This window comes from Trichechus manatus, unplaced genomic scaffold (genome assembly GCF_000243295.1).
Source record: "Trichechus manatus latirostris isolate Lorelei unplaced genomic scaffold, TriManLat1.0 scaffold00017, whole genome shotgun sequence".
Taxonomy (NCBI): Eukaryota; Metazoa; Chordata; class Mammalia; order Sirenia; family Trichechidae; genus Trichechus; species Trichechus manatus.
Window position 1 is genome coordinate 13,565,971 of NW_004443953.1, and position 21,526 is coordinate 13,587,496.

General features: G+C 35.7%; 1 protein-coding gene across 6 annotated transcripts in view; it reads right to left on the reverse strand.

Annotated features, from left to right (window-relative positions):
* HACE1 (HECT domain and ankyrin repeat containing E3 ubiquitin protein ligase 1) overlaps positions 1-21,526 on the reverse strand; it is a 107,280-nt gene that overhangs the window by 59,661 nt on the left and 26,093 nt on the right. For 2 of the 6 annotated variants that reach the window (XM_004372424.1, XM_023727606.1), the window contains exons 6-7: positions 19,458-19,589; positions 3,863-3,945 (exon numbers count right to left, since the gene is read on the reverse strand). In XM_004372424.1, the coding sequence (XP_004372481.1) occupies positions 3,863-3,945; positions 19,458-19,589 (215 nt within the window). Of the gene's footprint in view, positions 1-3,862; positions 3,946-19,457; positions 19,609-21,526 lie in introns of those variants that run through there. The other 4 variants (XM_023727609.1, XM_023727608.1, XM_023727610.1 and 1 more) reach the window with 3 other exon arrangements.

The following is a 21,526-nucleotide window of genomic DNA, read 5'->3' on the forward strand; positions in this document are numbered from 1 at the left end:
GTGCAGAACTCAAATTCTAATAAGAAGACCAGACTTAATGGTCTGACTGAGACTGGAGGAATCCCAGAAAGCATGGCCCCTGGATTCTCTATCAGCCCAGAACTAAAACAATTTCCGAGGCCAACTCTTCAGAAAGGGATTGGACTGGCCTGTGGGACATAAAGTGATACTCCTGAGGACTGTGCCTCTTAGCTCAAGTAGATACAAGAGACTAAACGGGCAGCTTCTGTCCAGAGGTGAGTTAGAAAGGCAGAGACGGTTAGGAGCTGGTCGAATGGACATCGGAAATCGGGGGGTGGAAAGGAGGAGTGTGCTGTCACAGTATGGGGAGAGCAATTAGAGTCACATAACAATGTACGTATAAATTTTTGTATGGGAAAAAATTTAAAAAAAAAAAAAAGATTACAGTCAAGAAAACCCTGTGAGGCAGCTGTACTTTGTCACATGGGATTGCTATCTGTTGGACTCAACTCAATGGCACCCAATAAGTTTGTTCCTGAAATCATTGTATTTAAATACAATTTGTTGTCTCATCCTTAAAAAATAAAAAATCCTTTTATCATATTTCTACACTTACACCGGAGCCCTGGTGGTGCAGTGGTTAAGAGCAATGGTTATAACCAAAAGGTCAGCAGTTCAAATCCACCAGCCACTCCTTGGAAACCCTATGGGGCAGCTCTATTCTGCCCTATAGGGTCGTTATGAGTCAGAATCGACTCAATGGCACCTAACAACAACAACAACAATACTCAGCCTATAAGGATATCCTAGTTCTGCACAACACTAATATACTTGTATCTTACTATTATAAATGGCACTGTTTTACAGAAGATTTTAGAACATGTAATTATAGTGATTCACTCATTCAAAAACATTTACTAGGCATCGGAGTGCAAAGCACTGAACTGTGCATTGGATATAAAATAGTGACTGAAACAAACATAATTCCTGCTTTCACTGAGCTTTCTGTCTAGTAGAGGAGACAGACTATAAACAAGTAAATAAACAAGTTATTACAAAATACAAGGAAATGACCATAATGCTGTGAGAGAGAATTTGGGGAAAGGCATACTTAGACTGGCCAGGAAAAGCCTTCATGAAAAATTAACAGTTAAGCTGAGACATGAAGAACGAGAAGGAATCAGCCATATAAAAAGCCTGGGAAAGAGCCGGTTGCATTTAGGGAACTCAAAGAGAACCAGTGGGATTAAAGCATAGTGAGCTAACCAAGTGTCAGACAATGCATGTCTCAGAGGCTAAGGAAAAATTTGGATTTTATTTGAAATGTAACAAAGATGCACTTAAAAGTTTTAAACAAAGAGTTCAAACACAAAGTGATAAGAGTCGATTTACTTTTTTAAAAGATCACTTTGACTGCTTAGGAAAGAACAGACTGGAAGGAAACAATAGAGGAATCAGGGAGACCAGTCACGGAGAATACTGTAGAAGAGTAGACAAGAGGTAACAGCTTTGACTAATGTGGTTTCAGTGAGTTGGAGAGAAGTACAGAGATTCAGAATATATTCTGAAGATAGAATTTTTAGGACTTACTGATAAATTCCAAGTTGATGGACAGGGAGAGGGAGAAATAAAAATAACTCCCAGATTTCTGGTTTGAACAATGGGAAAAATAACGATTCCACTGATGGAGATGAGAAAAACTAGAGGAAAGGTTTGCAGAGAAAAATCATGAATTGTATTTTGGACATGTTAATATCTGAGATTCTATGAGATTTCTAAATGATGATGTAAGTCAGGCAGGTGAACCTTCAAATCTGCAGTTTCAAAGAAAGATCTCATCTAGGGATAACTCTCAAGGTAGGGTATGATTTCAGGTAATCAAACAGTGATATTACTTATGCCTTTAGGACACTGTGGAAGGAACTGGTTTTCTAACCAAGCAACTGAATTATAGGTATAACACAGGAAAATGGTTATGGAAGAGGCTGCACAGGCCCGGCTCACTACTATTTACTCCCCATTGCTAACCGCCACATTGTCTCGTGATTTTGTTCTTCCCTCCAGTTCCAGTCTCTACAAAAGGTTTAAGATTAACCAATGTTCCTCCCTGGAGGGTGGAAAACAACTGATAATGATCTAAGAATGAAAAACCAAACAAAGCACCCATCTTGTGACAAGAAAAAGCAGGATGTCACCAGATAATCCCCAAGGATGTCACCAGATAATCTCTAAGAATACCAGTAGAAGGTTAACTCATCTAAGACATCACCACCTCAAGGGGAAACTAACACAAACTTCTAAGATCCATAATCCTATCCCTATAAAAGCCCTTAGCCCATCTCCAGTGGGGGAGACGGGTTTTTTGGAGGAGTCTATTCCCCTCTGTCTCCTATATATCGATATATAATAAACATCTTGCTGCTCATCTCACCCATCTCAGAATTGGCTATTGTGGCAGGAGGCTCCAATCCGCGTTACTGTGGTAACAGTTGGATTCAGATAATATCTAGGAAATCTAGAGATTCAAAACCCTTGTATGCTATACAATATAATACTCTATATAACACAAGATTATTCAACAGATGATCTGAATCAGTCTGATCAATGTAAAATCAGAGAACCCAAAGAGAAACTAAACAAGAACAAAAGCAGGTCTTTTGGTCTAAAACAAACCTCCAGTAAAATGATACGAAACAGGAAAAAGAATAAGAAAAAAAGGAGCTAGGTGAGGAATTCTATATCTGAATTTAAGGGCCTAAATAATATTACAATGAATATAATATAAACCAAAGAATCACTGTAATGTATTACCGTATTTTTACGCAAATAACGCGCACCTTCTATGTTTGTTTGCCAACAGTGCCCTCCCCCTGCGAGGTATTTTCATAAGCACCACTATGCCAATTTTTTTTTACATGTTGCTGTTAAAAATAAAAAAAAAAAATTAGCATAGCGCACTTAAGAAAATATCTCCTGGGAAGAGGGCATGGCTGGCAAACAAACATAGAAAGCATGCATATTTTGCATAAAAATAGTATTAGGAACTGCTCTTAATTGCAAACTTCATTTACATAACATTTATACAAAAATATGTATATAAACACGTTAGCATGCATAATCATTACACCGTTAGCTCCTTAAGAACTGGGGTTTATTTCTGTATCACAAATGCCTGTAACAGTGCATGGCATACAGTGACTGCTAACTAAATGTGTGCTGATTACATAAATGAATAAATGAACAAAATGTATGCTTCAAGAAAATGAACATATGAAACTTAATTTACAACTTAATATCTAACAAAACTGATTTAAACAATTTTTTTTTTTAATGCTATAGACCCAGAGAAAGCAAAGACATGGCTCTGGATCAAGACATACTTCAATAGCTTAATCCACTGAAACTGACCTGGTTACTTAATAGAGAATTACTGGATTACTGATTTGTCTTTCTATAAGAAATAATTAGACTAAAGTGAGATAATCAAGTAAATCAAAGACTCCCACCTATAAGCAGTGAGTTTCTATTCATGGTAATGGAAAATCTAGCAACAATTATTGGTGATGATTGTACAATACGATTAATGTGATGAATATCACTAAACCATACACATGAAAAACACTGAATTGGCAAATGGTGTTATACATATTTTTACAATAATTAAAAAAAAGCTTCCTACCTATAACAAATAAAAACACTGGCAATTAAATATAATAGAAAATACTTTCCTCATGCAAATAAGTAACAGAACCAAAACACTATACTTCATCTTAAAAGGAAGCACAGTATTTGCCGGGAAACAAGAGGGCTTTAGAAAAGATACAGAAATGTTTGTGCTTAGAAATATAGTAGATATACACCGTTCTTTAATGGTAGCATCTGAAAATATAAACTATCATACCTGCATGCAAAGTACAATGGAGTGGCTCCTGATACATTTGGCCTGTTAATATCAGCACCACTGTCTAGCAAGCACTGCACTGTCTGGAGAGAAAAGAACAATTAAAAGTAAAGTCAGAGAAGTCAAACAAAAGACACAACTATCACAATTTTAACCCATATAGCTATATAAGAACAGGAGGAGCCCTGGTGGTGCAGTGGTTAAATGCTCAGCTGCTAAGAGAAAGGTCAGCAGTTCAAACCCACCAGCTGCTCCACAGGAGAAAGATGTGGCAGTATGCTTCCATGAAGATTACAGCCTTGAAACCCTATGGGGTTTCCAACTTGTTATAGGGCAGAGCTCTACTCTGTTCTATAGGGTTGCTATGAGTCAGAATTGACTCGACAGCAGTAAGTTATATAAGAACAGATATAAGCTATTACATTCTTAATACCTCAATATCTCTTTTGTAAGGAAAGTTTTTCTTACAACTTGAAGCTTTAAAAAGGAATTGAGTGGATACATGGCAAATATGATGGCTGAACAAATTCAGCTTTTTGGTAAATTCTCTAAGTCTCTCAGACACTGTATAGCATATGTGGAATCATCAATCTAGTATAAACTGTGTAATCTGGGAAGGCTCTAGAGCAGTGCTGTCTAATACAGTAGTCAATACTTACATGTAGCACTTGAAATGTGGCTCGTATAACTGAAAAGCTAAAATTTTTGTTTTATTTTAATTCCTTTAAACTTAAATAGCCACATATAGCTATTGGCTACTGCAATGGAGAATGGTGCTCAAGATACGTGAATTTAAAAATCAAGATCTTTTTACCTCTAAAAACAAAAAACAGGTACCAGAATTCTAACTTTCCCAGAGTCAAAGAGCATAATTATTAAATTACAAAATGTCACAAAGCTAAGAAAAGGAAGGGGTTATTTCTTATGGAGTGAGTATATGTTAATGGAGGAGGAACAACTCAGAAAAGGAGGATGAAAATGGTTGCACAACCAGAAGAATGTAATTAATGTCACTGAAATATACATACGGAAACTTGAGCTGGTGTATGTGTTTACTGTGTATATTCCCAACAACAAAAAAATAAATTATAAAAAAAAAACGAGAAGTCATTTTGCCATGAACAACAGTCAACACTGACTCAGCTTCTCTGACCGTCATACATATAAACCTTGTGCCCTAAGCACAAGTTCTGCAATCATTTGACTCATAGTAAGAGAAAGTAAAATAACATAAACTAGAAGAATCCACATCTGATGGTTGGGGATAAGGTAGGACCCCCTAGAAACCCTTAAAAAAATCTTTTCTAGTTATTCCTATGATTCTCATGTGGGTTTTTCCTGCAAAAGGGGAGAAAATATGTACAAATATAGCTTTTTGGGATTAAACTGTTTAATATACTTTGGCATTAAATACATATATTCATCTTTATTGCTGCTTTAAAGTCTAATACACAAAGGCAGTAAAATAATAAAAGACTATAAACCTACAAGAAAGAACAGGAAAGAATACAACGGCATAGCAGAATAAGTTTTGAGAGTATGGCAAGGAAATGGAGGCATAACAGATGAAGAAAAGCTGAAGTCCAAGTACCTGCATATGGAGATTCTAACAATGAGCAACTAACAAGCAAACAAATAGAAAAAAAAAACCACAGAACAAATACAAAAAACACAGGAAGTGGAAGTACCAGGCGCCTTGGAAGGCAGGGATGATTAAGCAGAGCTGAAAACAGGAGGACTAGTCAAAAGCCTATGTAAGAAGCAGTTGAACCCTCCCCCAGGACCATTCTCTCCATCCCATACAGTTGGCCACTACTGACCTCCTCCCTATGCTACCTCAGATGATGGGAGGTTCATTCTCTGTGAAAAAAAGTGAATAGTGAGGTTCTAGACGGGCAGACAAAAAATACTTCAGAGCAGGGATGAAGAGACATGCTGAAAATAACCACTGGCAAATAAGTGAAAACCTTCAGCCCCCATATTCCACTAGGCACCCAGAAATCTAGCAGCCAGGCTTAAAACCTCAAATACGAGGAGATTAAAGGTTTCCTCTCTAGAGACTGGCACAGAGAAGAAGCCAACAGATACCGGTATGTCAGAATCCTCCAACGAAATATAAATTACTCTACACCAGTGGTTCTCAAGCAGGGAAATTCTACCCCCTAGAGGATATTTGACAATTTGGGGAGACATTTTTTATTTTCATAACTGGGGAAGGACAGTGCTACTGGCATCTAGTGGGTAAAGATCAGGGAAGCTGCTAAACATCCTACAATACATTGGACAGCAACCACAACAAAGAAATATCAATAGTACTGAGATTAGTAAACCTCGGCCTACAGAAAGGCCAACCAGTCAACAAACCTGGCCCATGTACACAAAACTTCCAGTCAATGTTTTAGTGCCTCATTGCTATACATGAATAAAAAACCCAAACCCATTGCCATCGAGTCGACAGCTAATATTTGAGAGACAAGTTAGGCAAGCCTCTAACCTGAAAAGAAATTAAAACAAACAGAAAAAAAGGAACTCAGAAAAATAAAGAAAATATAGGGAACCAAAAAACAACAACAAAAAATAGAAAAGTGATACCCTCAGAGAGAAAAGAAAAAGTATTCACGGAACAAGAACAGGATGCTGGGGGAACAACATTCAAACGGTAAGAAATTAAAGAAAAGAGTAGAAACAAAAGCTCAATTAAAAAAAAAACAAACCCACTGCCATCAAGTCGATTCTGTCTGACTCACAGCAACCCTACAGGACAGAGCAGAACTGCCCCACAGGGTTTCCAAGGAGTGGCTGGTGGATTCTAACTGCCGACCTTTTGGTTAGCAGCCATAGTTCTTAACCACAGCGCCATCAGGGCTCCAAAAGCTCAATAAAAGGTTAGAAAGACACTGTAGTGGAACTCTACAAGAAAGAAAACATAGCAAAAAAAAGTAGAAAATAGAAAAGATAAAAAATTAGTGAATCAAGTCAGGAAGCCATAATTGCAAGAATAGAAAATGAAGAAAATTAAGGGGGTGGGGTAGAAAAATCAAAGAAATAATACCAACAAATTTCCCAGAACTGAGAGATACATGAGTTGACAGACTGAAAGCCCTACCAAGTGATCAATCAATAATTTAAAATACCTTCAACAAGGCACATCAAACTGTAACTGTATAATACCAGGGATAAAAAAAGAAAAACCTAAAAGATTCCAGAGATAACCAGAAATCAAAAAGGCACTAAAATTCTCAGTAGCAACATTGGACTCTAAAAGGTGAAATGTCTCCAAAATGGTAAGGTAAATGACTTCCAACGTAGAATTCTATAGCTAGCCACACTATCACTCAAATATATGTATATAAATGAAAAACGTGTAGCTATCCAAGATTTAAGAAAAAAAAAAAACCCTCCAATGCACCTTCTCTCAAGAGCCACTGGAGGATATACTCCTCCAAAACAAGGGAATAAACAAAAAATTGCAGACCAACACAGAAAAGACACAAAGAAACTCCCAGGTTTAAAAATTTTAAAAGAGGGAACTGACAGATTATCTATTAAATTTGTCTTTGTGCAAAATAATACTGAGAGATATTTTATAGGAGCATACGTGAAAGAATTACTGATTCATACAAAGAAAACTAAGCAAAACTAATTACTAACTTTAACAAAAACAGTCATCCTAGAAAGAAGTTATTATATTTTACTATTTGACTCAGCAGCAAACAATATTTAACCTACCCATATAAACAACGAATATTGTTTAACCAAAATTTATAATTAATTTTAGAAATGGAGGAGAGGGTAAGCGAGGAAGATTTAAATGAGTTAGTCCTCACTCATCATAAGAAATGATTAGGTAATATCTAAAAGTCATAATTTAAGAAAGAGAAGTAAAAGCATATTGTTAGATAATACATACTAGAAGAAAAGCTAAAGAGTTGAAAAGTGTTGCCTCTAGTGATCAGGAGTTGACAAAGAAGAGGGGTAAGTAAAGGGACTATCATTTTTTATCACAAAGATTTTGATAAAAATAAAATATTTTTATTTTTAAAATAGTTTTAAACAGTTAAAATATAGTATTCACATATTGTTACTTCCATTTACTTCTACCCCAAGATAAACTATAAAATCTATGTAATAGAAAAGCTATTATATAAAACTACAAGTTATACAAACCAAAAACCAAACCCATTGCAACTCGTGGCAACCCTATATGACAGAGTAGAACTGCCTCACAGAGTTTCCAAGGCTCCGAGCGCCCGGTAGATTTGAACTGCCAACCTTTTGGTTAGCAGCCAAGCTCTTAACCACTATGCCAGCAGGGTATGATATAGCTTTAATCTGAGGACAAGTTCCAAGTACAGCATTCAAATATAAGAATAAGCATTTAGGTCACCATTTTATAAAAGAAGCCCTACTTGGGCCTTTTGATCCCGGCTTTTCCCTTTTTGATTTATGACCTAGAATCTGTGGCTGCACAGTCTCAAAACAGGAATGAGCTGGAAAGCAGCAGTAATGTTCACTAACTGCTGTAGAAATTACAATTAATAAACCTTCAGCTCTCAAAAGGCTCATGAGAGATAAAAGCGAATATTCGTAGTAGTTTTATCTACAGTCACCATGAACACTGAATTAGTAAATACTGAACCACTGTTTCTAGGAGAATACAGGGTTAGGTTTCTGCCAGCCTCTGGTCCTAACAGTTTTGCCAACCGATCAGTACATAACCTTGTTTTATGTGTATATCTGTTTAAAGATACCTTATTTATTTAATACATATTGTTGATTCATTAATGCTGAACTCACAGTCAATAGCACTGTAACTCACACCTACATGAAACTTATCCAACACATGTATTTTCTCTATAAGGCACATGACAGCCTTCTTGCGCTGAGGAACACTAGACAACACTTCAGCACTATGATTCAGTGCCATTTTAAACACCAAAATCACCAACAAAAAGCACAAAATGAGAAAATCATGGCATTAAACAGATCGCAAAAAGGACACTTATTTACAGTATGAGAGCTGAAACATGGCAGAGAGCAACACCTTGTTGAACCTCAACTGGAAATGTACACGTTAGACACCTCAAATTTTTCACTCCTCTGCGCACGTCTACAAATGACCACAAAGCGCCACCTGCATTGAACTGGGGGTTAGAAATAAATTTTAGCAAGTAGACAAATTCACAAACACAGAATTCATGAATGATGAAAATCAACTATTAACATACAATTAAAACCTGGCAATCCAGACGAAGCTGAAATAAAGTAATTATTAACAATATATACCATGTATTTATATAAATTTTATAGTTTTAGAAGTGCATGACATAATATGAATATGATATAATAATATGAATAACATGCCCACACAGAAACTTGTACATAAATGTTCATAGCAGCATGATTCATAATAGTCAGAAGGAGAAAACAACCCAAATGTCCATTAACAGATAAATGAATAAACAGGTGGTGGTATATACATACAAAGAAATACTATTCGGTCATAAAAAGGAACAAAGTACTGATGCATGCTACAACTTGGATGAACCTCAGAAACATGCTAATTGAAAGAAGTCAGACACAAAAGGTTACATATATGATTCCTTTTATATGATATATTAGAAATAGGCAAATCCACAGAGAAAGAAAACAGATTAGCGGTTACCAGATGATTACTTGGGGATACAGACTGTTTTTATGGGGTGACGAAAAAGGTTTGAAACTAGAAAGCTGGTGGTTGCACACTGTGAATACACTACATACCACTGAACTGTACACTTTAAAATCATGAATTTTATGTAAATTTCACTTCAATAAGAAAAACTTTAAAAATAACTTTAATAAGTGAAATGTAAAAGCAAGTATCATCTCATTCAATGCTTCCTGTGAGGAAGCTGTTATTATCTTCCCTTTTACAAGGAGGAAAATGAGTCTCACAGAGGGAAAGTCATTTGTACCTCACCATACAAGTAAACAGTGTAGCAAGACCTAAAATCTAAGCCCATGTTCATAACCACCATGATCTTTACCAAAAAAGTTGTTAGCTGCTGTCAAGTCAGTCCCCAACTCACCGTGACCCCATGCACAAATAAAACAAAACGCTGAGTGGTCCCATGCCATCCTCATAATTGGCTGAGGATCGGTCCATCGTGACCCATGAGGTTTTCCCTTGGCTGATTACCAAAGAAGTAGGAATTCTAATTTCTCTTAATTCAGATTACTAAATAGTATTATAGATAAACTGGCATATCTTCATAAGATTGATCACAGATGATCTACTAAATTACTATTTGAGAGTTAACCTCAAGTGCTTAGACAGCTATTTGTATTTAGTTTTAAAATAATGTCATTTCTACAACAGTATACTTTTATATAGTATCTTTATACAGTCATTTCTACTGTAGAGCTTGTGGAATAAAAACAATTTTGCCATTAGGCTAATATACTCCTCTACTGTTCTCAATAAAGTGATGATACAAACTCGGGGCAAATTATGATTTACCATATGAACTTTCATATGTTTCTATTATGTCCTTGTACCTAGGAAATATCCAACAAAGATGTAAAAAAACCTTTCTGGTCACAATAGACAAAAATAACTTGATTAAGGAACTGGAACTAGCTCATTCCAGCATTTTCTTTTGCAGTGAGAGAATCTTTTCTCTACTTTTCTGTTTTAACAAAATTATCCCAATTAAGATTCTCAAAACAAGCAACTATTAAAAGAATCAGCTTTAAAAAAAAAAAAAAAAAGCTCTCAAAAGGTTCACTTGTAGATAAAATGCTGCCTGAAGATGAAGAGGGGAAAAGATCACTTCCCTTAAAGTATAAATAAAAATGTGTAAAGAAAGTTGAATGTGAAGAATAAAAAACTGCCTTAAAGCACTGAAATGAATGAAAAGTCACAAATCTTTGTGATATGAAAAAAAAACAATGTTTATTTGCTAGTTTCTTTTTATAAAAGCTCTGAAACAGGAGGGGGAGGATAATGCAGAATTCAGTCAATTATTGATTAAATGGCATAATAGGAGAAGCAGCAAGAAAGTCACAGATAACCTCAATCACCATTAAAAAAATTTCCTGCTAGTTCTCCGAGGGGGGGAGTAATGATAATTCAAGTACAGCAGGGTCCTAGGATGTACTCACCTCAATAATTAGAAGACCGCAGGGTAGCAGGTGGTAAGGAAGTAAGCAGGTCTACTTGGTGTTGAACTAGAGGAACAGACACTCTAACAGCTAGTCAACCCACCCTATTTCTATTCCGGCAGTTCCTACTGAGCCTGGTTGGAAAGGTGAGCCCTCCTGGATCCCTTACTACACCTTAATTGGATCTATGTTAGTGTACAGATTGGATTCTCATTCCTAGATAATCCAGAGTGACAATATTTCAATCGTAAAGCAAAAAGTCTAACCACAATGATAAACTAATTTCTTGCTGACTGACAATACACACATACGATATCAGCATAAAAGATCAAGATAGATAACTACATAAAACTGCAATAAAACATTTACTTCCTGGACTTAACTACTTGAAAGTTTCATGACTCTGTATACACTCTTCAAAAATACCATAAAATAACATGTTTTACACTACGTAAAAGCTACTTATGTGTGTACAAAGGGAGGAATAACATTGAAACTGGTAAAACTTAGGTGAAGGAATAATGTTCTCTGAGCACTTAGTAAATAAATACATATTTAAAAGCTCTTGAAGAAACAACACTAGTTGAGAATTTTAAATAATACAGAAGCATAAGACACAACATAATTGAAAAGACTGAATTTTGAATTTGACTGCGAAAATCCCTAAGGATTCTAAAAGGCAAGAGTTTTTCAGCAATGGATACAAAACAAATCAGATAAGATCTTTTATAAAAATTAGCACTATCAAAATACGCTCCCCTTAAAGGTACAGAAGCAAAAAAGTAACACATTCAGAAATTGAAAATGGTAGAATGTAATGGTCAAAATGATACTACATTTGACTGATTCATTCAATCTTTTAACAAAAATTTCAATGTCTGCTATGTGTCAGCGTCTACTCTGCTGTTGTTGTTGTTAGGTGCTGTCTTAGTCATCTAGTGCTGCTCTAACAAATACCACAAGTGGATGGCTTTAACAAAGAGAAATGTCTTTTCTCACAGTCTAGTAGCCTACAAGTCCAAATTCATAGCATCAGCTCCAGGAGAAGACTTTCTCTGATGGCTATGGAGGGAGGTCCATGTTATCAGTCTTCCCTTGGTTTGCGAGCATCTCAGCACAGGAACCTCAGGTCCAAAGGATGTGCTCTGCTCCTGGCACTGTTTTCTTGGTAGTATGAGGGCCCCACTCTCTGCTTGCTTCCCTTTCCTTTTATCTCTTGTAAGAGAAAAGGTGGTGCAGGCCACACCCTAGGGAAATTTCCTTTACATTGGATCAGGGATGTGACCTTTGTTACAATCCCACCCTAATCCTCTTTAGCATAAAATTACAATCACAAAATGCAGGACAACCACACAATACTGGGAATCATAGCTCAACCAAACTGATACACACATTTCTGGAGGGACATAATCCAATCCATGACAGGTGCCACAGAGTTGCTTCCAACTCATAGTGACCCCACGTACAACAGAATAAAACACTGCCCAGTCCTGCGCCATCCTCACAATTGTGCCATGCTTGAGCCCATTGTTGCAGCCACTATGTCAATCCATCTCGTTGAGGATCTTCCTCTTTTTCACTGACCTTTAACTTTACCAAGCATGATATCCTTCTCCAGGGACTGGTCCCTCCTGATAACATGTCCAAGGAACAAATCTGTCTTGAAAGAAGTACAGCCAGAATGCTCCTTAGAAGTGAGGATGGTGAGACCTTATCTCATGTACTTTGGACATGTTATCAGGAGGGTGTATTCTAGATACTGGAATTACAACAATGAACAAAATGAAGAAAAATCTCTACACTCATGAAGCATATGCCCTACTGGAAAAGGAAGACCAACAGGCAACATAAATAAATATGTAATGTGCTAGATGGTGATTAGTGCTACCCAGAAAAATAAACCAGAATTCTCCATGATAGATTTAGATTCAATTCGCTTTAGCAAGTTTCTCACCCCTCAACCCCTACACACAAATATTTCTGTGAAAATTGTCCGTTGTGTCTGCTTAACAGACTATAAACCATGGAGTCCAAGAAAGCTAATAATTGTGATTTACAATGATGGTTATAATTTCTTCTGTTTTCAAGATTTTATGGCTTTTTGTTGACTTATAAAAATTAAGTTCAGCAGCTTTCAATTTATTAAATATAAACATATAGTATACCAACATAAATATCTATGACTAATAGCTGATTACCTGTATTTTTCAAGTTAGATTCACATACATAATTTTAAGAACTTGTTAAACCAAAATCATTTTATATACCTAAAATTAAATCAGCAAAATATCCTTTTAAAAAAGTTCAGAATTTCAAATTCCTTCCAATCACCCTCCAGAACAAAAACTATTCTCCTGCTCCCAGATAATCTAAAAACAAGGTGCTCCTTAAAAAATAAGAAAGTGCTGGGGAGGAATCTAGAAAGAAAAGCATAGAAAGGAGATTTCATATGGTCTTCAAGAGAACCCTAAAAAGAAACAACACATTTTCAACAGACAATAAATATCCTGTGTGAAAAGCTAACGTACAAAGCTAATGTTTGGGTCAATCTCAAAGTCATTTAATTGAAGGCAGTGACTAACCAAGACCACCTGTGCCCAATACACTGATGACAAATTACAAAGCAAGAAATCCAAGGCAGCTCAACTTTGTCAATGCCAATTCTCAAAACAACATTGATCAAAGTACAAAGAAATAGATATTCAATACTTAAACTACAAGTAAAAATTTGATCTTCTGTGTTATCATTTGCTAAAAGATCAAACAACAACAAAAAAAGCATTCTTATTTTTTAATTAAAAATAATTCTGATTACATGACTTAGAGCTATGCACAAATAACTTATGCACTAACGAAAATGGTCTACTCACTAATCAGTGACTGGTTTATACAGGTCTTGTCTAGAAGCCTATCTACTTAAACTTACTGAAACTTTGAATCCTTATGTAACATCCAGCAAGAATCAATACTATCTACTTGTGTTAGAGAAACAGCAATGATAGGAGACATTTCTACCATTTCTTCACAGTTTCCTGAAGTGATTAAAGGAGAATTCTAGCGATAGAATAAAGAAAATTACTCTGAACCTAAAAATATACATTCTGAAATGTTAGTCTACATTTACCTTTGTACCTCAAGACTGAATCCAATTAATGTTTTGCTTTCAATTATGTTTTCATAACTATCCTGTAACTATCTGGATGAAAAGTATGGAGGCTGGCTAAAGATACCAAAAGAATTAGTATAGGTAGGTGAACACTGCTCCTTAACATGCCTACAATCTCAATAAGAAATGCAGTCAGTTCCATCAAAGATAGTCTATAATACCAGTTTCCAACAACTGCTTTTAAGTTTCAATAGCTTAATCTCATCTAACAAGAGTTCAATTATCAATTTATATTGTTTGTGAACGTTCATAGTCAGCTATATAAATTTAGGAACAAAGATTATTCTGGTAAAATAAAATTTCTAATTAAATGAATTATAGATTTAACCTCTACCTAATTCTGCTGTGAACTCTAACCTATAAATTTGGACTGAACCATAGCATATTCTCTAGTGTGTCACTGTTGTTAGCTGCCGTCTAGTCAATACCAGTTCATGGCGACCCCATCTGTGCAGAGTAGAACTGTGTTCCAGAGGGTTTTCAAGCGACCTTTCAGAAGCAGATTGCCAGGCCTGTCTTCCAAGGTGCCTCTGGGTGGGTTTGAACTGCCAACCTCTCAGTCAGCAGTCTAGCACTTAACCACTTGTACCACTCTGGGACTCCGTTATTCTCTAGTGTAGATCCAAGTTATTCCAGGAAGACAGTAATCAACCATTTATAATTCAATACATCTGTAAATTTTAAACTAACGACAAAGAAAAAAGCCACGGAAAAGTTAGTTCAATTTATGACCCCCCAAAATTAAGACAATTATACCAATACAGAATAATAATAGGTTTTATTACACTTTCTAAAAATGAAATTAAAAATCAAACAACACACTAGAACTAGCTTGTCACACAAGAGTAAATGAATAAAGGGTCTACATATCATGCTCTGTACTTTTCTTGCAGAATTAGATCATCCATGTTAATAAAAGTAGTAACTGTAGTAATAAATATTATTGCTCTTAAGTGTCTTCCAAAGCATTCACAACACTTTCCTTAATATGTCATCAGTAGACAGAATATATCTTATGAGGTAGATAACAGCAAGAAAAGAAAAGAAAAAGCTGAATAACTAAACCCTGAAATGATTTTTAAAATCAGTATACAAAGGTGTGCTATAATTCTGGTATTGTACAGCTAACAATGCAGTATAATAGCCGATCTAAGGAACCAAACCAAAACTCATTGCCTTCGAGTAGATTCCCACTCATAGTGACCTTATAGGACAGAGTAGAATTGCCCCATAGGGTTTCCAAGGAGTGGCTAGGAGACTCAAACTGCCGACCTTCTGGTCAGCAGCCGGAGCTCTTAACTACTGTGCCACCAGGGCTCCAATCTAAAGGAAGTTATATAAAAATAATTAAGCAGCTGTTATGATCATTTATTTCATCTAATCATTTTTAAATAGGAATAGAAGTAGTTTAAAATCATAGTGCTATTATTATGCAAGGACAGAAAGCAGTTACAATGCACTCTTCAACAGCCCAAACCACTTCCTTCCAACAGGAAGATGTTAAGACCATTATCTTATTTACCTCTAAGGAAACAGATGCATCTCTACAAAATCATGGTAAAGATTACTCAGTTTCTTAGTTACAACAAAAATGAATCTTTCTTCTAAATCTTTAATCTTTTTAAAGGATAAAATCTATGTTAAAAAGACTAATGTAATTCCGAAAAAGCATTTCTTATCATCAAAGAATACAGCATTCAATTATGAATTTTATGAAGCTTTTGGGCTCTTAGCCAGCTGCTGAAAATCTTTTCAATGCACTCCTGAAATTTACCTTAAAATGAGATTAGAAGACAAGTATCACAAGATTTCTTTATCAACTCTGCCTCCTTAATCTGAAAATAGCTGGTATGCGTTTTTAAATATTTTTAAACGGAGTTTCCTTTCTCCTTTAAAGTTTTATATTTAATTCTATAATATACATTATATAATCAATATTCAAGCTTTGTTTAGGGTTTAAAAATGAAATAGAATCCTGAAACCTATGTACACTGATATATGTCTACATGGACACACTGAGACAATGAAAAGGCCATTCTGATTTGCCTGTAGAATAAGTCAAGGGGCCCTGGTGGCACAGTGGTTAAAGCACCGGCTGCTAACCAAAAGGTCAGTGGTTGGAACCCACCAGCCACTCCACAAGAGAAAGATGCGGCAGTCTGCTTCTGTAAAGATTCACAGCCTTGGAAACCCTATGGGGCAGTTCTACTCTGTCGTATTAGGTCACTATGAGTCTAAATCGACTACAGCAGTGAGTTTTGTTTTGGTTTAGAATAAGTCACTAAGATACCCAATGAAGCATTTTTACCCTCTGCTCAACTTACGGAAAGGCACAAAACAGATTAAAAAGAATCAATAATCCTTACCCTGTAATAACTTATATCTCATAGCTCAGTAAACACATCAACTCAAGATAAAAGGATATGCTTGTCCACTGAGATTTGAACATATCCTGGAAATAAACGAGTAGTTCTGAGACATAAGTAATATTAGCACAACTATCAACACAGATTTTTAAGGATATAATTTGCCCTGGAGACAAGGAGATAGACTAAGTGTTTAAGATTTCTTCTTGCCCTACTTGAAGAAGGACCAAGGATGCTTCAGAAAACAGTCCATGCTAATCATTCCCTTTATCTGTATATGATCCTTGCAGGTGACTATGAATGACCAACCAACACAATGGAATCTCACCCACTAATAGAATCAAATACAAGGCAACACAGCTTTTTGTACCTTTCCTCCTCTTTTGTTATTTGCAAATCTCATCTTGTGAAACTCATCACCACAGTGAAATCAGGCCTCCTATAAATCTTCTGAGAATACAGTTCTTCAAAGGCAGTATATCTTGACTATGAGGAATTCTCCTTTACCAAACCTCCTTTAGGTTGTAAACCATATGGAGTATATTATTCTTATGCTAAATAATCTTCAATAGCTTCAGAAAGCAATTCCAAATTTTTAATGCAACCTGTGCACATGTTTTGAGCCAAGGTTTTCTTAGTAACTCTTGCTACACTGGTTCAAGGCAGCTAAAATTAGCTTTTCGGCATCATTTCTAATCTGAATTCCAGTTTTTTTTCCTACAAAAGTTCCTGGGAAACACGGTAGGGTTTGTAAGTCTTAGTAAATGACACTCTGCTCATCTGTTCTAGCAGAAGGTTCTTCTCTGTCCTCTTAAGAATTATCAGCAGGATTCATTCTCAAACAAGCACAAGCAAAAGCTACTTAAAATCCTAATCTAATCATTCAAGATTAGAACATTTCAGATATCTTTTTCCACACAGAATACTTTTTAAATTTAAGAAGGCTGACTCTGAGAAAGTAAAAACTATTGAGGAAGAATACTCCTTGAAAACACCGAGTTATTTTCCAGATGATAAAAACAAAAAATACAAATAAACATCGGTGTTTGGAAGAAATTCTAGAAAAGAGAAAAACAGTCCTAATCCTTCCCTTTTTCTAACCTTTATTAAACAAAAGACAACATCGACCTATGCCTCACTACCTTTGAAGAAGTCCATTACTCTGTGAAGTGAGGTATACATAAACCATCCAAGCATCCAGGGCCCTATATCCTGAACGCAGATGTCTTAGTTATCTAGTGCTGCTGTTACAGAAATACCACAAGTGGGTAGCTTTAACAAACAGAAATTTATTCTCTCACAGTTTAGGAGGCTAGAAACACAAATTTAGGGTGCCAGCTCCAGGGGAAGGCATTCTGTCTGTCGGCTCTGGGGGATGGTTCTTCTCATCAATCTTCCCCTGGTCTAGGAATTTCTCAACACAGGGACCCCAGGTCCAAAGGACGCATTCCCCTCTTGGTTCTTCTTGTTTGGTAGTAATGAGGTCCTTCTCCTCTCTGCTCGTTTCAGTCTTTTATATCTCAAAAGAGATTGGGTCAAGATACAACCTAATCCTGTAGATTGTATCCTGCCTCAATAGCTGCCTCTAATCCTTCCTCATTAACATCATAGATGTTAGGATTTACAACACATTGGATAATTACATCGGACCATTAAACGGAGGACAACCACACAATACTGGGAATCATGGCCTAGCAAAGTTGACATACACTTGGGAGGGACACAATTAAATCCATAACACCAGGTAAGGGAAGAAGTGGTTGCAGGGATGAAAACCCAGATTCCACTAGAAGTCACTCAACAAAAAGAACAGACTCAGAGAAGTTGTACAAACAAACACAAAAAAAAAAAAAAAAAACTTTGTTGCTAATTTTTTTGTTTTTGGTTTTTTGTTGTTATTATTGTGGTTTGTCTGTAAATAAACAACACTATCATCAATAAACATTTACTTAGCACACTCTGTGAGTACAGTATAGAATGCTAAATGGGGGGGCCTGAATATAACCAGATAATAAATTATAGTAAGTCAGAAATTCAATCTAAAATCATAAGCTAACAATTTTTATACAAGGCGGTAAAGTCTCCTAATGAGAAAGAAAACTATCAGCAATTTCAAAAGCCAAACAAGTATTTGTACGTAGGAATAACAAGAAGTACTGTTATAAAACAAATGCATGATTTTACAAATGTAAAAGAAAGAAAACAACCATCACTGTTGCATTTGCATTATATATCACAAAAGTAGGAAAGTATTATAATCCAGCTTGAACTATTTTATCCACAGTGTTCATTTTCTTTTACTATATAATACCAATAATACAAATTTAATAGTATAAAAACTAAATTATGAAAAATATAAGTAAAAATTTACTTAAATATTATAACTGTGAGAATTACATGTAAACATAAACCAAAATCAAACCAAATCCATTGCCATCAAGTCAATTCTGACTCATAGTAACCCTAGAGGACAGGGTAGAACGGTCCCATAGGGTTTCCAAGGCTGTAATCTTTCCGGAAGCAGACTGCCACACCTTTTTCCTGTGGAACGGTTAGTGGGTTCAAATAGCTGACCTTTCGGTTAGCAACGGAGCGCTTAATCACTGTGCCACTGTGCTCCTTCATGTAAACATACTACTCTAAAAATTTAGTGTATACAGCTATAAGAATATATGAATAATAAAACTGAAATCCAAATTAGAAATATTTTAAACATATTTAAAAGCATCAATTTCTAATTCCCCAATCTACATAGAATATATTAGTCAGAACTCTATATAATGCAAAAAATATTTTAAGATTTTTCTATGATGCTTTGTGTTTCCAAATATACACAGTGAAAAAAGTTTCATGAATTCAAGGTTTTCAAAAATAAACACATGCAACTTAATTTAAACGTTCTCATGACTGAATTTACCGTCTTGTGACCATTCTGGCAGGCCACATGCAGCGCTGTCTGCCCCATCGCATCCTCAACATCGACGTCACTGACATGCTGCACAAGGTCATGGAGTAGTTCTGTCCGCCCATTCACAGCCAACCAGTGTATCTGTGCAGCCATTTGGTTACTTAACATTTGTGCAAGAGTGTTTCATATAAAAGCAGCAGATAAATAATACTATTAATTATGTCTCAGTTGTGAACATGATATACAAACTAAAGATATTCTAAGCCCATATACTTTCTTCCTATGTTTTTATACTAAGAAAATATGCATAAAAATATAGGTTTACACCACCATGTATTTCAAAAATCAAGCACATCATAGTTCAAAGTAGTTAAGTATCTTAGGCTTAGGATCAGCAAAGGCTCTGCCACTTAGATGACCCTGAACTCTATGAAGCTTGTCTCTAGAGAAAACATGCTGTATATTTTTCATCCCCCAAAAGCAAGCATAAGTAAAAAAGTAATTAACACGGTTGGTGCCATATTCTTTACTTCCTGCGTTTTACAAGTAACACATGTATCTTACATAAATAATATATAGGGAAGATAAAAAATTTGATAAACCCGTAATCCTACCACTCAAAGATAATCAACATTAAAACTTTGGACTATACCATTTTTCACTTGATGTTTTTTTCCTTTAAAAGATATATCATGAAATATATATATTGTGTGTATGTGTGTATGACTTCTGTTTAAAATGGAAGGTTAAACACTGCATCAGCTTCTACTTCTTACCAAAACTCTACTGAAATTACAGTAAAGAATACTTTTCATAAAGGACAAACCTATAAAGACAAAGAAAAGGAGAGAAGAAAACAGCAACATATTTTGGAAGCCAGAAAGCAGAAAATACCTGACTTGTCAGAACAAAAAGCTGAATCCTAAACCAGCAGTAGAGAAAGCCAAGAAAAAAGGTGATTCAAATTACAGAACTCCCAAAGGCTCAATAACTGGTAACACCATGCAGTTCTCAAATTTAAGATAAAGGCAGGACTAAAAACAGGAGGGTCAGTTGAAAGTTTATTTAATAAGAATGATATTCTCAGGTCCCACCCCTTCCCAACTCTCAACGCCAGTGACTGTTCCTCCTCACCTCTAACAGAAGACAAGAAGCTTGAAAACCAAAGTCTCTAAATGGGAGCCACAAAGCACAGTCAAGCAAGACTACCACATTGAAAAAGTGAGAGTAAGTGCTAGTTTACATGCTGAACACTGACATCCCAAAACCTTCTGCATTATCCAGCACCCAGAATGCTAACATCTTCCTGGCATTTAGAAGGACGTTCTCTGAGGAATCTGACCAGCTCAGTAGTAAATGACTAAAGAAACTGACACCAGGAAGGATCCTAAATGAAAACGCCCCAGCAGATCACTCTACACTGAGGCCCATAGTAAACAAACCTCACTCATGCAGAAACAGCTTTCAAGTAGCCTTTTGGTGTTCCACCAGACATTTGACAAATGCAGCTAATTTAAAAGACAAAATACAATACAAACAAAAAGGCAAAAAATAAGGGGAAAAAAACAGAAACCATAAATATTAGAATATTAGAGAAAAAACTTCAAAAGAAAAAGTTGTATTTAATACTCTCAGAGATAGAAGATAACCGACTGCATCCTTGAAACAAGAACAGGACGCTTTAAAAACAAAGGGAGTACCACGCCATATACAAAAACTAATTCAAAATGGATCAAAGACCTAAATATAAAGCCAAAAACAATAAAGTTCATAGAAGAAAAAATTGGACCAATGCTACAGGCCCTAATACACAGCATTAACAGGATACAAACCATAACCATCAATACACAAACCCCAGAAGATAAGCTAGATAACTGGGATCTTCTAAAAATCAAATACCTATGCATTTCAAAAGACTTCACCAGAAGAGTAAAAAGAATCTATAGACTAGGAAAAAATTTTTGGACAGTACAAGTCAGACAAAGGTCTAATCTCTACAATCTACAAGAAAATCCAATACCTCTACAACAAAAAAACAAATAATCCTATTAAAAAATGGGCAAAGGAAATGAACAGAC